This window comes from Phalacrocorax carbo, chromosome 5 (genome assembly GCF_963921805.1).
Source record: "Phalacrocorax carbo chromosome 5, bPhaCar2.1, whole genome shotgun sequence".
Classification (NCBI taxonomy): Eukaryota; Metazoa; Chordata; class Aves; order Suliformes; family Phalacrocoracidae; genus Phalacrocorax; species Phalacrocorax carbo.
This window is the reverse complement of record NC_087517.1, coordinates 14,685,291-14,704,024: the sequence shown is the minus strand read 5'-3', so window position 1 is coordinate 14,704,024 and position 18,734 is coordinate 14,685,291. Positions and strand designations below refer to the sequence as shown.

Genomic DNA, 18,734 nt, shown 5'->3' with positions numbered 1-18,734 from the left:
TTAAATGATCTTGTTCCTCAATGTCCACTGTCAATACACTTCTGGTTGATATGGTTGTGAACAAATAATGAAAATATCAGCCAAATACAACTTTTACAATACAGTGTGCAAGTCTGCAGAGACACTGGAATAACAGCTTTGGATAGTATGCACAGTTTCATTTATCTTAATGAAGCATCAGTTCAGGTCCACACTGATAATTTCAATACCGACATTTATAACAGTTTTGTTTCACAGAAGAAGAGAGAGACTATCACAGTTCAAGATAATTTACTTAATCGGCCTAACTTGGTGGCTTTCGGGAGGTATAATCAAATTCCACTAGAGAGTTAAGCTGAAGGAGCCCAGGGGTTCCTCCACATGGTATATACACACTGTTTTTAATGTCTGTTCACTATGATGGGACAAGGGATTAGTGCAACAAAATGGTGAAACTTGTTTTCAGAACTAAGCCACCAGCTTTAGTGTGAAGAATGGAAGCAGCTAGTAGAGTACACTTTTATTTTGTACAATAGTAGTTTAAAAACAAAACAAAAAAAACCCCCAGAGATTGTAAAGCAACAAAAATTCCTTACCTGAAGAAATTTGGAAGGTTTTTGTTATGTTGAACTACTTAAAACGCTAGTTTCCAAGCTTGTGTTCATATGTTTTCTATTTTTACAAGGCTTCTACTAGTTTAGTTGCACAGTTTCTAATTCTTGTTCGAGATGAGATGGTGAGCCACCCATCCTGTCCGTGCCCTTCAGGATTTTAATGTCCTGTCTCAGTGTTCCCCGCCATCAGTCAATGATTTCTTGTTCCAAGCTGAAGATTCTTAGCTTACCTGAGATTTATTGTATGGAAACTATCACACTTCCCATCATTGTTGTTGCCCTTCTCTAAATCTTTTGAAGCTGTAAAATGAGTCAATAGTTTCTTCGACACAGATACTGTTCCTGTTTGGATTTGATAAAGCATTCTGCTTACAAATTCTATATGTATGAATTCTAGAAATATGAAATGCCATTGAATAATTTTATATAACCAGCACATTTACATCCTGTTATAAAATTCTCATGACATCACTGAAATATATAGTAGCTTTAATGCCACCTTCTGGGCAAAGATTTGAAGTAGTTGTTTGGCCAGACTTAATTTGAAGTTATGCTTCAAAACCAGAACAATTAAGTTTCAAAGTTTGGAGTGTTTATATTAACCAATATAGAAGCAAACACTTCTATTTGCTGACTGAAATACTAGTTGTATGATTTGAGATAATGCTGGCATTTGAAAATACGGGTTTGGTCCTGTATTCAAATATGGAGAAACATTGGTTTTCTATTTCAAAAGTGCAACATAACTTTCTTGAATATGAAAAAATCTGAATTTGAAACTGACTGTCAAGTTCAAGGTTAAGTATTCAGTCTTTGAGGATTGCTACTTGTAAAAAAGTATATGTATCTGTAAAACAATGCAGATAAATCTTTAGGTTTGTTTTATTTTTAAGCTAAAGATGATTAATGTAACTGCTCTTATGAATTTTGCCTTTCCAAGATGTTTGTGTTGTGGTTCTTCCTTGTCTTGAAAGGGATTGCTATTACATATTCCTTTTCAATCTACTCAAGTTAGATCTCTCTTATACTTTTTAATACTAAGAAAATTATCATTATTGTCATCCTCCAAAGGTTTCTAGTAATTGCTCTATTCCTTATTCTGAAATATGAAGGTATGGATCACTTCAAGACATAAACATGGTTTTATCAAATCAGCCCAACGTTCCAGTAATGATCGTTCCAATAACGGTCAAATTGGCACAAAGTGCACAGTGTACGCCAGGTATCTCTGTGTTTTGTTGTTGTCTAGATATTAGTATGGCTTTTGATGTGATCTGAATAAATATCTGTGTGTAAATTCTGCTCAAGTGAATGGCTGGGTTGACGGTCCCTCTTCAGAGGACTGACAATTCTGCCCTGATTGATTTTTGCTCTGTTCAGGCAGGATGGAGGCTTCCAGTGACAGAGACACAGTCTGTCTAACCCCCGCCCTAATACTGTAGGAATCGTAACTATCAGTCATGAAGAACCCTTGAGGAGGAAGGTCTTTATGTATGACCTATATTCCAGAGACTTTGTTTCATTTTCCGTTTTGGGTTTTTTGTTGTATTTTTCAGTGCTGGGATTGGACGAACAGGAGTTCTTATCACTATGGAGACAGCTATGTGTCTCATTGAGTGCAATCAGCCTGTTTATCCGTTAGATATTGTAAGAACCATGAGAGATCAAAGAGCCATGATGATCCAAACACCTGTGAGTATCGTACTTGCTGTTCTGTGTTGCAGAATAGTAATTTCCTATTATCTAGTCATATAATTGGACAGATTTTTAATATACTTGCTGTTGATCATATTGAAAAGAGGTCAGTTTTACCCAGTATAGCTGTAGCCTTGGCTTCAGGCAGGAATAAATTGCGAAGGCTATTGGAAAGGAGCAATTCTTTAAATTTCTACAAAGAAAACTTGAAAAAAGCAGCAGCTGATTTAGGGATAGCTGGCAATTAATGTTAAAAAGGACCGATTTTCAGTAGTGCAAAAATTACTCAGTGGAGAAAGCAGGAGCCTAATTCAAGGTGTTAAGAGTGGGAGTAGTATAAAAGGCAAACACCAAGATCCAAGACATGCAAGAAAAACCTTCAGTGATGCAGTTCAGTGATTTTTATGCTGCCTCAACTCTGCCCTGTAGGGACTCAATTAAAGGGAAATAATCAGAAAAATAATTTTTAAAACATTATTTCATTGATTTAAAAATCAGTGTAATTAAATCTGATGTGAGATATAAAAAAGTAATTTTAAGTGTATTTAATCTAAAGAAAATAACGTGCTACCAGGATTCTTTTGGTGCTCCCTTTACATTTGACATATCTTAGGCTGTTAGAATTTTTCCTAGATGTATAAAGTTTGGGGTCTTTTTGCGATAATTGCGATGTTGCTTTAATTGTGAAAATTTTAGAATGGATTTAGAAACTTTGTGTCAGTCAGGTGTTGCATATATCTGAGAGCAGTTTCCTGTATGTTTTCAGAAAATACTTAAAAAGGGTCAAAAGATTGAGTAGTGTTGTCTCCCGGCAGGGGGGAAGCTTGGACTCTCGGTTGTTCCAAGCTCTGACCAGTTCCAGTTTCTTTATTTTTTAGAATCAGTAATCCAGTTGTCTGTTTTTACTTGTAATACCTAGCTTTTAAGATAAAGTATTTTGAGGGAGAAAAGGTGCTAGATCCAGCATCAAATCTCTCCCACAGTTACCTGAAGGTAGCTACTCATTGTAGTAGTTTTAATATCTCTGCTGCTGTTCCTCTAATCAAATTTGAATAAACCTTTTTTGTTCCTCAGAGGGTATTCAGACTGACAAAATGTATATATATGGGCCTCCATTTCTAGGTCATCTGTCATTCAGTGCTGCTGTCCAGCATTCAAGTTCCACAAAAAAAAGAAGTCACATTATTCAGCTAGCACAGGAAGGATGAGGAAGATGATGATACATTAAAAATAATAAAGGATGGCTCTTGCAGTTTGTGATGACTATACAGTATGAATAGCTTATCCCTCTAGCTTACATAGAGAGGAAGAGAGCTTTATTAGTAAAGGTAGGAGGCGAAGTGCTAAGGGTTTTAACTATATTTTTTTGCGGCTTGTGCTAAGTATCTTCTGGTCTTCTCAGTTTTCCTAGAGAAACCAGAACTTTCAAGCTTCAGTGGAATGCAGGTGTTTACTGCATCAGAGGGAAAATAGATAATAAAAGACTTGAAGTGTTGGTTGTTTGGTTTTTTTTTTAAGATTTTTTTAAACATTAGCTATTGCAATTTCTCTTTTTGAGCACTCTACCTGGTTTTGTATGCCCTGAAAGATTCACCCAATGTCCACAAGGTGGCCCTATGTTTGAGTGTCTGCTGTGTGTACCCAGGAGAGTTCAGAGTCTCCTTTAGGGAACACTGGAGGTATAATAAGCATTTCACACAAATATGTATAAATTAAACTGTTTTAACGTACCTGTAACAATACAGTAAATAATGATTCCATTACTAAGTCTGTTACTGTGCCCGTTTAAGAGCTGACATCACTAACTACTGCACAGAAAGGGATATTCCATGACACTGAAAAGACAGGCATGCTGGCTTTCTGACCAGCATGTACGCCATTATGCAGTATTCACTTGTCCTGGTTTCAGCTGGGATGGAGTTAATTTTCTTCCTAGTAGCTGGTACAGTGCTGTGTTTTGGATTTAGTGTGAGAATAATGTTGATAACACACTGATGTTTTAGTTGTTGCTAAGCAGTGCTTGTACTAGTCAAGGACTTTTCCAGCTTCCCATGCACTGCCAGGTGCACAAGAAGCTGGGAGGGGAGGGGGCACAGCCAAGGCAGCTGATCCAAACTGACCAAAGGGATATTCCATACCGTATGATGACATGCCCAGTATATTGGCTGGCGGGAGTTGGCTGGGGGGGCAGCTCGCAGCTCAGGGACTGGTGGGGTGTTGGTCAGCAGGTGGTGTGCGGTTGTATCATTCCCCCCCGCTCCCCAGGTTTCCCCCCCTTTTATGACACTATTATTTATTATTTATTTAAACTAGTCATATCTCAATCCATGAGTGTTCTTACTTTTGCCCTTCCAATTCTCTCCCCGATCCCGCTGGGGGTAAGCAAGCGTCTGTGTGGGGTTTAGCTGCCTGCCAGGTTAAACCACAACATCAGTGATAGTTGCGGTGCTTTGCAGAACAGTGATTTTACTTAATCTTATTTCCATTATATTCTAATTTGATTACTGTTGGGTCTTCTAACTATTATTTGTTTAAAACAAAATATATGGGGCCTCTATGTATGCAGGTGCTAGACTTGAATACATTGCCAAGTTAGACATTCTATAATGTGAAGTAACTGGAATTCTGGCTTTTTAAACATGAAACAATTTTCCTTTTTATCAAATTCTGAGGGAGGTGCCAGTAACCTGCCACAATTAACCTAAGTATGAAAAAGTGCTTCGAAAGCATAGCTTCTAAATCCAAGTGCATGGAAATCTCAGGTCAGTGAAACTTCAGCGATGAAATGAAGAGCAGGAAATGACTAAATAGGTGATATTGTAATAAGAGTACTGATTTTGTGGGTATGACTTTTGGCATATATTTCAACGTGCTACTCATCCCATTCTTCTGTTGAGAAACAATACTTTCTAATATAAAGTTCCTGTTGTTTTGTGTTTCCTAAACTAACTCGGAAGCACAGTTCTTGGCCTGGCAAAAGAATGGGATGGGGAAATCTTGGAGGCCTTTTCTGCTTCCAAATGACATGGTTCAATTCTGTTACTTTTCAATTTACTGAATCTACTTTCCTTTTCAGAGTCAATACAGATTTGTGTGTGAAGCTATTTTGAAGGTGTATGAAGAAGGATTTATTAAACCTTTACAAGCATCACTGCATAAGTAAAGAGCAAAAAGCCTAGGATATCAGTTGAGGAATCCTGTCCTCTCTAATGAATCGGCAGCATTCTTTGTGCCATATTACTGCTTGCAGGAAGTGATAGTGAAGTACAGCAAAGAATTGACAAAGGACTTTGAAAACTTCAGCACTGTTGCACTTTACGTTGAAACAAAATCAGTCTCTGAAACTCTTCTAACTTTCATCTGTTTGAAGACTTTCTTTTCGTGCTTTGCTCCGAACAAACCATAAACTGAAAGAACTAATTGTGTTCAGGGTAATCTACGATATTTCGGTGTAGTGCCATATACTGCGCTTCTGGTTGAATTGCTACAAACAAGGCTTGGAATTATTTCACTCCGTTTTACACCCATGTCTTTTAAAATGGAAAACAAATGAAAAAAAATAATACACTAAGCCATGGTCTTTTTCCAGTGCTAGGTTTATTTACTATGTACAGACTCTCACTGTTTTGTTTTTTACAACATTAGCAATATTGCCAATACTAGATAGATACACACTGCCGACTGATGCAGCACACTTTGTCCTACACCCGTACTAGAAACCAGCTGGTTGTTAGAGGAGAGCTGGCGTCTGTGTTAACCCAGCAGTAGCTGCATAATGCCCACTTACCAGCATCTTGTACAAAATAATAACAATAAAACTTAAAAAAAAATAAACAGCATTTCTTTGACACAGCTTGTGTGTCATACACTGGTGTATTCTGATTCGTGTGACTTAAGATTACGTGATGGGAACTAGTGCATGCATTATGTCTTAACCCCTTAAGTGCCTTGAGACTTACAGCGTACATCCAGTGAAAGGCACTCATGATTCTGTGGGGGTGGTATTGTCCTGTCATATTTATCTTAATGGGTTCAGATTTTAAAAATGGCCCTTGGTGCTTGGAATGTGTTACCGCAAGGGGTCATGGAAATACCATTCCCTTTTTCCTTATACAAGTACCTGCCTGCTACTCTTTGTAGCAAAAGCACCTCTGCCAACTTAATGAATGAGCATTGAATGCTGCTGTGTTGTAATTACGTGAAAAATCTGACACATTCCTTCATTCCTTCCAACTGGTAACTTACTAGCAGCTTACTATGAAATGCTGGTAGGTCATTAGAAGCTGAATCATTTTTTATCCTTTTATTGCAAATAGCTGTCTTACTTGATGAGAACATAGCTCTCTGGTAGCACTGATAATTAAGTTGAACTTACAATCAGATGTGATTTAATTCCATTATCTGCTAATTAATTACTTTTTAAGCCCTCAGTTGATTTCAAGCCATGTTCGTACAGGTCTGCTTTTTTTTTTAAATTGTTTTATTGGAGGGGGGAAGGGAGGAGAACACTATGAAGTTGTCCCAGAACTTTATTTTAACTCCATAATGACCCCAGTCACCTTCTGTTATGCTTGTGCAAAATTGTTCAGTTGGTATGGGTTGCTTCTTATTTAACTAGGTAGAAGATTTGTAAGAAATGTCTGTCTGATACAGTATCTGAGCTCATTCTAAAGATACATAAATGTCCCAGTTTTAAAATATTTTTCCAGTATAGGAGAAACAAGTCAGAAGCAAGGTATCCAGTGTAATATACTGTAAGAAAAAAACCAGTCACTTCGTTGACTGCCCTGTGACAACTTAACTTTTGCCCTCTATTTAAAAGTTTTAATTTATTGTATTGGTTTCCTGAAAATGTTTATCCAGTAAATTTTGTTGTAAGCTATATAGAGCATAGAATTAAAATGGAAAGTTCTACGCTAAATAATTTTTAACTATTGAAGAATTATATTATATAGTATACTTTGTTCTATGGACATTTGAAAGAGATCAGCTATGAACTATTAAGTGAAAAGGGATTCAGGCAAAGTGAAATCCTGGCTTATGACTTAGTAATAAATGTGAACCACAATGCCAAATGGAAGAGAGTTTTAAATATTTTTAGAAAATAAAATAATATTAGATGGCCTTTGGCCCTGTTACTTGTATTTCTAGATTTGATGCTTAAATCAATATTATCCCTCAGTGAAAAATGAATCTTAAAAGAATCTGTGGATCTGATAAACTGAAAAAGAGTAATAAGGTAGCTTTAATCTCAGATATATTTTAAGCCATCTGTAACAAAAGAAAATTCTTCTTTAGGAAAGTACAAGCTTTAACTTCCATGTGATGAGATTATTAGCTGAGCTGCTGGCTAGTTGGAAGGTTGTTTTAAACTCAGCACTTATTGTCTAAAAATTGAAATAATTGATCCATTATATTGAAAGAAATCTTCTTCATAGTCAAGTTGTAAATGAAAATAGCATTTGCCCTTTTTTCCTGGGGGAAATCAGAAATGGAGTTTATATCAACCTTATATACTGTTGGTATGTCACATATTTAAATATTCTTATGAAAGTTGCCAAAGCAGTTTGAGTTCAAAAGACCCATTTATACCACGATTGAGTGTGGGATATTTTATTGGTCGTCTGTCATTACTGTCATGACTACAAATGCAGGCAAGAATAATAGGTCTCTTCAAAACCTTCCCTGGCACTGACTTAAGCTGATTTGTAGTGTGTTAACTGGTTGCACTGGGAAAAAAAAAATTGGAACAAAGTAACTACTCTTAAATCATTGACCATGAGTGACTCGGTGGCTTTTTGGCTTCACCAAAAACTGATTGGTAAAGAGAACAGCATTGAAGACTTTATGTACCATAAATCACTTGATCAAATGTTTCTACCTGTTGTGGTATAAATGGCCTTTAAAATATTTTTATATGGCCAAAAAAAGCAAAACTGCTAAATATTTTACTTTGGGTTATGAAGATCTGTATCATCCTTAAGAGTTTTTTAAAGAAGTTTTGTATGTTTCATGCTGTAAAAAACATGAATGTATCTTTCGGACATAATGACCTATAGACCTATACGTGATTGGTGTTATGACTGTTGGATTTTATGAATAATTATTTTCATACCATTCGACTAGGAAAAATGTTGGGTGGGTGTGGGAAAGAGTATGTAACCCTTCCATGATACAAATCCAGTTTTAAAAAAAAAGTTTTCATTGTAAATAAGAGCAATATTACGACAATTTTGTGCCAATGTATAATGTTAAGACTTTTGTTTTCCTTTTAGGTTTGGATTGAAAACTACCACTACCATCTCTTGCTTAAAGTGGATTTGAAGGGGTTTTTTAGTAGGAGACAGGGGGCTCTAGCAGGGGCTTTGAGTGTTTTGGGGGCATTTTTTATTTTTGCTAAATATAAAATAAGATGCAGGTATTGTTTAATAAACCACCTACAGATTGTCAGCCAATCCACTTTGAGAAATACTGCTCTAGATATACCAGATAACTGAACTGAAAAATTCATTTCTCCTGAATTTTGAAGCATTTGGTATTTTAAATAACCTGCAAGTCTTAAGCAGTAAAATACTACTTTTATGCATTTTATTTTTATATATTTTCTCCTAGTTACAAAAAAGAGAAAGCCTTTGTTTCCCACTACATTTAATGCTAGCTGATGTTTCTTCCACATTTCTCCATTAAATCTTGAAAGCTTATGTCCCACAGAGATAAAGCAGTAACACTTCTAGAATACAGGTTACAGTGTGGCACACTGTGTATTAAGACAAAGGGTGAGAAAGCAGTTGGGAGATTAAGGAACACGAGGTGTTTGTTATGGAACCTGTGTAGCTGGCAACTTTCTGTGGAGACCCTCCAAAAAGCTTCGTGGTACCCATGGAAGGGCCAAAATGCAGCGAACGTGCTGCAATTGCACTGCCCAGGGAGACGGGAAGTAGGGATGGTCTGGCATATACAGATGCTGGAGCTCCAGGTATGCTGTGGAGCTGAATTACGTGATACTTTTATGCTTCTGCAGTGTGTGTGCAGGTGTGTGGGCGATGTTCGGCTCAGGGAATTAGCATGAGCATGAAAAACTCTGCAGATCCACCAGTTTCTAAGTGAAAGCATGTTGTCCAATATGTCTGCTGTAGTTTCGACTATCGAGCCACTATGCAGCAATCTTCAAGACCCTCAGCCCTGAGGACAGAGGAGGGGATTGGGTTATGGTCCAAATTAAAATTTTGCATGTTTGGACTTCCACAAAGTACTGGAACGGTGCCTTCTAATGTCACTTGTAGTCTTTTTGTAGCTCACATCTCAGGTCCCCAGTTGGCTGGGTGTATTTGCTAATTTAAGTACCCACCTTTTGTCTTGAGACTGGAGAAGTTGTTTTCCTTTGCTGCTTTTAGTGCTAGGATCCATTAGCGAAATCTGGCAAAAACATACTCATTGATTAGACATAGATCTTGTGTGAGATAGCAGGGATTACAATTAGAGGTGGTTGGAAAGCTGTTACAAGGGGAAGATGGTTGGGTTTTTTTCAATGTAACTGTTCTGTCCAGTCTCTGTTATCCCACTGCAGTTACAAATTGAACTGGGTTGTTGGGGTTTGGGTTTTCTTTGTTTGGTTGGGGTTTTTTGGTTGGTTGGTTTTTTGGTGGTTGTTTTTGGGGGGGTGTGGGCTTTTGGTGGGAGGATTGTGGGGGGTTTTGTCTTCTGTTTGGGTTTTTTGTTTGTTTTTTAGTGGCCTGCAAAGGAGGCCAGTTTGTTTTCACTGGAATTTACCTCTGTGCTGGTTGCTACCACGAGTGTGCATCTTTTCAGTTCTTAAAGCTTCTCCGGCTACAAGTTTTTAACTGGTGCGTAAGCTGTAAGCTCTGGCTGTTGGCTTTGGCATGTTTTGCTCAGTGGTAAAAATTTTAGAAAAATAACTTCTTTAAAAAACGCTGATGTTTTTAATTTTAAAAATTGGACTTTTTTATTTCTTTGAGCCGGTAGCCTCATTTAAAAAAAAAAAAAAAAAAGCCCTTAAAATACCTGTCCTTCTAGTCTGCTATAGCATGAACTACGGTTTCACGGACTGGCTGACAGTTTGTTGGTTGTGTTATTTTGTATTTAGCAAGCTTACATGTTTTCAAGAGTAATTTTTTTTCAAAGTGTTTTGATGTTTGAATAGTAGCACTTTATCTCATGCTTACTACTGACTGAACTATTGGAGAAAATAAATTGGGTTTGGAGAGAGATGCTTAATGTGTTTTTGTACAGAGATGATTTGGATTACACCCTGGTACGAATGCTTTCTGTTGCTCTAACCATTTCTGGTTTATTGTTCTTGTGTTTCTGAGGGACTTTCAGAAAATAGATATTAATAATTCTGTCATCTCAATTTTCCTGTTGTAAAATGAATATAAAGCTTGCAGCTGGGGGGAAAAGAAAAAAGGAAAAAAGGTGCAAATAGAAACTACAGGGTACTTGTAAATTTATCTCTGTGATCTCTCTCAGCTAGCTGCAAATTAGCTATGTTTACTGTAAACGTTTCTGCTAAGCATTGTTTTTAACATTAGGTCAATTGCCTGGAAATCAGTATTTTTTTTACTTAACTTATTTGATTTTTGATAACTAAAGACAATGCACACAGTTGAAAGTTGTCGCCTTTTTACTACTAGGCCAGGGGCCTAAGACATGAGTGAAAGGGTTAAACAGTTTACATTAAGCTGTTGTTTTCTTCAACTAGACTATATCCACAAAGACTAGACTATAAATGATCCAGTGCAATTCTCTCGGTACATTGGGGCACCACAGTAACAACACATAAAAATCTTGCAGGAAAATTAAGGTAAGAAAATGAAGGTTTTATTTTATCCAGCATATCCAGATTTGCTTTCCGTTTGGTTTGGTTCATTTACCAGTGATCCCATTTTACCCAGTCAGTTTGGCAGGGCTGTTTGTGTAAGGTTTGGGTTTCCTCTGTAACAGGTGCTATACTATGTGTAAATAGAAAGGGAAGAACATTTAGATCATTATTAACAATCAGATGGTGGCAATATTTTTTTGCTAGCTAGTTCTGGTAATTAATCTGCATTTCCAGCTGTGGCTTTCAGTTGTCAAATTTCATCTCAGTTTCATACTGCTGAATGATGGACTGCAAGTGTGAAGTAAATCATCTCGGAGCTGAATTGCTCTTTTGTTGTTTAGACTAACACTTGTGTATCTTTATTAATGTTGGGGGGATGGGAACGTTCTTCCCATAAGCAGACTTTTTCCTATAAATTTGTTAAAAGCACATGAGGAGAAGGCGGCGGGGAGGAACCCCAACCCTAGAGGCAACACCTTGGCTAAACAGCCGGGGTGGTTGATTGAAAGTGACGGAAACTTGAAATTGGTCAACACTGGACAATGTGAAAATAACTTCAGCTTTTGTCACTGCAGCTACTGTATGCTTTAAAGGGCCTTATGTATTTGTCCTCATTTTGATAAAATGAAATTTCTTGCCATTAAAATGATACACTAACTTCTACCGAAAACCAGCAGTTCCCAGGATAAATATGCTAATTAACGTTTAATAAGTCTTGTTTTAGTCTTAAGTAAAATTTCATTCTACTATGTGAAAAAATGCTGTTATGCATATTTTGTGGATATATTTAATTTCAGTTGACAAATAGTTGTCTAGGTACAGACTTGAAAATATATAGTTTACTTGTGGATCTTAATTGTTTAATTGCAAAATAAAGATGTGCTTTAGTAATTTAAAGTTTAAATTTTTTTTGCTATTTTCTTGCTGGTGTACACACGGTTTTGCTGTGCGACTTTCATTACGCTTCTGATGCCAAATAACGTTCAGCTTGTGTTTTACTTTATGACATTGTATGCCATAAATACACCTCTATGGATTGAGCACTAGAAGAGGATGGTAAATTATCAGGAATGAAACTGCTTGGCTACATAAACAGCATGACAGTACCAGGCAGATTTTTTTTTTACCTGAAAATATGTACTGCAGTGATTGCTCTAATGGAAGAATAACTCTTTATCTTTTATACAGTGAGTGTTTTGGAGAGAGTGTTCAATAGAGATGATAATGCCCTCAGTTCTGTGATTGAGACTGAGGCACGCTGATGTGAAGAACAAAAATGCCAGATGGAAATTGCGATGAAATACTTGCTGCCGAGAAGTGAGGAGATGTTCAGAGCAAAAGTAGGAAAAGATGATGAAAGGATTTAGGAGGCAAGACAATCTCAGGAGGGGTAGTGTGTCTAAGAGAGGGACACCCATATGTTCTTAATTTGATTAATTTAGGACTTTAAAGCGAGGACAAGGTGCCTGGGTTTGAAGTACAAAAAGATAAACTACTGGGAAAGTGTTCAAGGAAAGAAACAAGTGAGAGGAGATATGAAGTAGGAAGAGATTTGCTCAAACTGGAAGAGAAAGACAGGATAGAAGGCAAGTCACAGATACCACAGTTGCATGTGCATATACTTGGACTGTATCTGAGTAGCAAATAGTGAGGGAGGAGTAGACTGCCATTGCATAAAGGGCAGCAGGAGGCTGGTGTGAAGTAGGAAGAGCAAAAATGAGCAAAAACGTTTGTGTCACTGAGGCTACGGAAAGGAAGCTGGGAATAATGGAGGTTTTGGTGGTGACAAGGGAGCTTGTGAAACAGCGAAAAGAAGCTCAGTTTGAGGACATAGTTGAAGATGGGCAGAAAATTTAGGGACAGCCTCTGAGAATCAGGTGATGTTCTTCTCCAGAATGCTTTGTCCAATAGGAGGAAGTGTAGAGTGTAGAGGTGTACACCGGCAATAGGAGGTGTAGAATTGCTGGCAAGGGGGCTACCATTTATGTGATGGAGATCTCCGCTAAAAACTAAGCATCATTGTTCAAATGATCAGTTAATTGATCTGCCCTGAGAATTCATCAGATACCTGAAAACCTCCAAGATAAATTATTTTCTTTCCTCTTTAAATATAGTAAGATGTTTTTGTCTTTCTTCTGGGTACTGGGAGCAAGCATAGTCCCTGCTCCCCTGATAAAAAGTATCTAAATACCCCTCTCTGTTTTGTGATTTGTGCTCCTGAGTAAATAACCAGGCATGAACCTGAATCTTGCCTTTCCCATGAGCTTGCCATGCTCCTCCTGCTTGTGGCAGGAGGATTGCTCTGTTGTCAACACAGGCGTACTAAAATAACTGACATTTAACATCAAAATCAGTCTGTTGCTCAGTCAGCAAATACTGGGGAATTACCTGGCACCTTTTTTTTTTTGCCGTTTCAGTGAATGACATCAAGATAAGTCGACGCATATTTGCGTGCTGGAGCTGATTTTGCCACGGCAGTGTACTGTCGGGAATTTCACTATGCCATTCGCTCCATGTTGCAGGACTGTGACCGGTTATCTCAGACCGGATTTCATAGCTGAGGGTAGGAAATGGTGCATTATTGTTAGCAAAAGCGGTCCCAGTAACAAGCCAAAGTCTCTGCTTTCCCAGACTGTTACGTGGACTGGATTCCCAGTTACCCTGGGGTTTTGAAGCAGCCTGGAGCTCACCTACCCAGAGCTGTCTCTCTGTTAGCCAGTGCGATACTTTGCAAGCAGAGTTTAAATTGCTGTCTTTTCTGTTGCTTTTCCTGAGGTTTTCTGTTTGGAGTTCTCCAATGGTAGCTTGAACACAAATACTTATGTACTCAAAAATAGGGTGAAGTGCAGCCCTTTGTAATTGCTGTGGCGGATGGCGGTGGGCAGGGCTTTCCCCTTAGGCTGGAGTCAGAAGCGAGAAAAATTATGGAAGTATAGATCACGGGGACAAACCGGCCTTGTACTTCCTGAGGACGTTACATTCAGTGTATAAATACTAACGGTTAGTTTGTAGATGGTTCTGCTTTATTTAATGCAGTGCTTCAGCTATCCTTTCGGGCAGTGTTTGAAGAGACAATTTTCTTCTAAACTCAATGAACAGCCGAGGGAAGCTTCCGCTACCCGCTAGCAAAAATTCCAGAAATTTTGCGAAATAACTTGAAAGCCGTCCCGAAGGTGCAAAGCCACGGGCCGCTTCCTTAGGGGCTTCCTGGCCCGCCCTTGTTCTACCACGCGGCCGTCGCCCCTCGCACCCCCTGGTGAAGGGGGTTCCTGGCCGCGGGGCTCTTCGTCGCGGGGTGGGGGGAGGGGGGGCGCTGCCCGTCGGCGCGCGCTGCCCGCCGCTCCCCTCCCGGAGCAGCACGTGGGCCCCGCCGCCGCCCTTCGCCGGGCGAAACCACCTGGCTCGGGGCGGGGGCGCCCCGGCTCCGCCCCTTTAAAGGGGAGGCGGCACCACCGCGAACGGCCGCGCTCTCCTTACCGCCCGCCTGCCGCCGTCCCTCCGCGCCGCCCCCCTCCGCCGTCCCCACCGAGCGGGCAGAGCGGCCGCGGCAGCCGCCAGGTGAGTGAGCCTGGCCGGGAGGAAATGGCGGGCGAGTCGTCGCCCGTTTAAGGGCCTCCCACGTCGCTCCGCCATGTTCGGAGGCCCGCCCCCTCCCGGGGCTCCCTCCCCGCCCGCCCCCCGCCCGCCCCCCAGGGCCTTGAGGAGCCGCCGCGGGGACGCGCTCCCGCCGCCCCCGGCTCCGCCGCTCCCACCGCACGGGCAGCGGGGCCGCCCGCCCGCCAGGTGAGCGCCGCGGGGAGCCCACCGCCACCTCCGCCCGTGCCCGGGCGGCCGCGACCCCTGAGGCGAGGCCGCCGGGGAGGCGGGGCTGGAGCGGGGCCGCGGGCTGGGGCTGAGGTGGGCGCCGGTCTCGGGGCTTGTGTAAGGGGGGGGGAGGGGCGGGGGGGAGGCCGCGGGCGGCCGGCGTGGCTGGGGGAGGGAGGGGGTTTGAGCGGGCCGGGGGCCGTTCCGGGCTGGGGCAGCGCCGCCTCTCGGGGCGCTCTCCGGGCGGAGCGGCCGGGCTCGGGGCTGACTCCCCGCCGGGCTCCGGCCACTTGCCGGGCCGGGGGGCGGGCGGCGGGAGGCGCCGGCGCGGTGCGGGTGAGCGGCCGGAGGTCGGCGGGGAGCCGCCGGGCCCAGAAGGCGCTCGCCCGTCGGTGCAAAGCCTCGCCCGGGGCGGCTCGGCGCCGAGGTGCCCCGCGTGGGAGCGAAGTCCTGGGGCGGGAAGGGTCGCGTGCAACGTTATTCTGTGGGAGAGGTGGGAGCGCGTCGGTCAAGACAGTACCTGGTGGTGGGCAGTGCTTAGCTGCTTTCCAGCCTTGAGAGAGCATCGCCGTCCCGTTGAAGAGCGCAGTAGCGTTTGTATTAATAAAGGGTTAAAGTTGATTGCATGAGGTCTACACGACTGCTGTTTTTTCTGCTAACGTACTTCCAGATTGTCCCCAAAATCACTGCGACTACCGCCAAAGGTTTCAGCCGGCTTTTTTTTCAAAGCAACCAGAGGCTTTGGGTGTTTAAATCCAAAGAATTGAAGCATCTATTTGAATCTTTAATGGTTCTTTATCAAAATCTGGCATTTTCTAAGAACTTTAAATCCAGGCTATGTTTTCTTCTTTCCTGTGGAAAAACGAACGCTGACATGTTCTTTTTCTGTCTAGGATTTTATAGCAAAGATGCTGAGCTTTTTCCGCCGAACCCTTGGGCGGCGGTCTATGCGCAAGCATGCGGAGAAGGAACGGCTAAGAGAGGCCCAAAGAGCTTCAACCCACATCCCGGCAGCTGGGGATGCGAAATCCATCATTACTTGCCGAGTAGCGCTGCTGGATGGAACAGATGTCAGCGTGGACTTACCGGTACGAGTGATGCAAGTTTGTTTTTTAAATACTGTTGGCTTGTGTCAGTCTGATTTTGCTCTTTGCTGTTTACAAGTTAAGTGAAGGCACATCTATTTATTGTGGCAACCACTAAGTTACCGGTCATAAAAAGGTACTGAAGGAATAGTTACCTTTATTATTCACTGAAACTAGGGAGTGTTTTGTTAGATGACATTGTGCCTTATACACTGAACTCTTTCTAGCGTGTTAATGTAATTGTTGTGCTAAGGCTTAGGTCAGAGAGGGTAACATTTTGGATGAATTGGATTTTCTTTTCAGTGAGCTGTGTATACATCTTGAGAAGGAACATGAATCTCTTAGTGTAATTATGTTGAAGAGGAGGAACGAGCAGAAGTACTAACAATAATACCTTTGTGGGTTTTGTTTGTTTTGATTTTGTGTCAGAGATGGATACAGTTTTTTTTTTTAATGCTAACTTGAGAGGGGAGGGAAAGAGAAGGATTCTACTTCCTTTCCCTCCTCAGGGCAGATTATATAGCAGGAGTTGTTTCATAGCATAGTGCTTCGTTGGGAGTAAGGTGTTAGCCACTGGTTTACATTTCTAAAGCTTCCTTAATATGCACGTGTCTGTTCTGCTCTGCTTAATTATATACCTGGTTTTGGCCAACAGGATGAACAGTAGCAATAGAAGTGACATGCTCTGCTTTTCCATGACCATGTGCTTTAGTTTTAGTGACTTGTTTTGAGCTCATATAGCTGAGTTAGGAAACTGGGTCTCTGAGACCACCTGACTAGTTCCATAGGATTTTGGCTGCAGTAACAGTTGTACTGACATTGGAGCTGCTGGCTAGGAAAAGTGTGCGGAGCAGGCGTTCTCAGAATGGCTTTTCTTTCCTCCCTTTCTTATTTTAAGCACAATTCTAGAGCATTTATAACATTAGGTAGTCTGAGGAAGACTCAGCTTGTTAGAGTATTGAGCAGTGTTGCTGAGGTGAGTGAGAGGAAATAACTCCTGCGATGTCCAGAACCCCGAGTAATCTAGAGTTAAACAGTGAGGTGTCTTTATTTGTGAAATAACCATACAGATGGGCATTTATAGAGGGCAGTAAAACTAATTTGTACATCTCTGAAACAATGTAATGAACATATCCCAGTGCTGCTTAGTGCCTAGGATGTTTGATTTGAAGCCAGGAATGCCCACAAACACTTTATAGCAAGAGTTACACTTTAAAAAGTACTCAAGTTTAAATTGGTGTCTCCACATAACCAGAGCAGTAATCTTTGGAGCTGGAGTTGGCTCTGTAGGCAAATTCCTGGCGCCTCTAACAACATTTCTAAGGCTTTGAGGAGCATAAATTGAACCTGAAGAGGTGTCACGACCTGCCATCTGGACTGTAAAACTTAGATCAGGGTGCAGAAGTAACTATTTATTTCTACAGGAAACTTTTTTTACTCTTGCTTTTTTTCTTTATAAGCCAACATAAAGCCTTGTCTGTGAACATCTAAGTTATGAGTAACAGTAAACAAATATGCTAAATCAGCATAGCTAGATGCAGTAATTACAGTGCCTCGTTGGTGGCTGACATGTACCAGTTCCTTTGGTGATTAAAATACAATAAATTAGAGTTAGATTAAATGTCTCAATTTAAACTCCTGCATGTGTTTGTTCTTGTGTCTCCGCTTGCATCATTCATATTTTGGGGTTGACTCTTAAAGAAGAAAGAAAAAGGTGGGGAGGTGGGATGAAGCGGAGGGTACAAAATCCTGGCAAAACAACATGGCTTTCTAAAATCTAAAGCTGAATTAGAAATACATTTATGTATATAGAGAGAGGTTTTCTTTTTTTCTTTCGAAAAACTTTCCTTGAGAATCGTTGTCGTCTTTGAGCTAACGCCTTTTCCAGGACTGGTTTTGTTACTTTGGCAGTAGATTTGGTTTGAAATCAATTCTTGTTATCTCAAAGAGTGCCCTCGGGTCTGCCAGTTTAGTTGTGCAGGGTCCCATTGTCTACCTAAGTTCTATGACATTGTTTTATTAAAAAAAATAAACGACAAAGTGTTTCTTAAGATTGAATCACTTAGCAAACAGGTTAGTTCACAGCCAGAGAAAGAGTTGCCTTGGCAGCAATGAATGCCGTACCTTTTTTAATCCGTAAGCACTTACAGTGACCTAAGTTGTTGCTCCCACAGGAAAAAAAGATTTTGCTTTCATTATTGCATTTGTCCTTTTTTTTTTTTTTTTTTTTTTGCATACCCCTTGGCAGAAGAAGCATTTTTTTGGCAGCCAGGCTGTAAGCTAAGTCAGGAAAATGCTGTGGCTGAAAATAATTGGTATCATTTTATGTTAGTTTCCAGCTGGAGCGATTCTGCAATCTGGTTCCCCATGTGTCTCCCCAAATGTGGTGAAGAAACATTGAGAGGCAGCATCAGGCTTATGCTTGCTTAATATGGTTGTTGAGCTCTACCCATACAGTGAATTTCTTGCTGAAAGAAGAGTATTCTGGAGTTATGGTCATTCATATACTTGAATCTGAGATTGCTGAATTTTTGTTTAAGTTAAAAAAAAGAGGAAAAAATGAACACCACTACAGGGAACAGTATCATGTAAGCCAGATATGTTTCAGAGTCTTTTTATGCAGCAAAGACTGATGTTTTTATGAACATTGACAATGAGACAGAAGGGACGTGTTGTAAATGATGCAGTTGAGATTAACTTATTAAACACAGAGCCAGG

General features: G+C 40.7%; 1 protein-coding gene across 9 annotated transcripts in view; it reads left to right on the top strand.

The window, feature by feature from the left end:
• The window catches only part of PTPN4 (protein tyrosine phosphatase non-receptor type 4), a 175,964-nt gene that overhangs the window by 104,798 nt on the left and 52,432 nt on the right, over positions 1-18,734 (top strand). For 4 of the 9 annotated variants that reach the window (XM_064451253.1, XM_064451254.1, XM_064451252.1 and 1 more), the window contains 2 exons: positions 2,150-2,285; positions 15,825-16,019. In XM_064451253.1, the coding sequence (XP_064307323.1) occupies positions 2,150-2,285; positions 15,825-16,019 (331 nt within the window). Of the gene's footprint in view, positions 1-2,149; positions 2,286-5,364; positions 10,517-14,558; positions 14,911-14,961; positions 15,025-15,224; positions 15,359-15,824; positions 16,020-18,734 lie in introns of those variants that run through there. The other 5 variants (XM_064451256.1, XM_064451260.1, XM_064451259.1 and 2 more) reach the window with 5 other exon arrangements.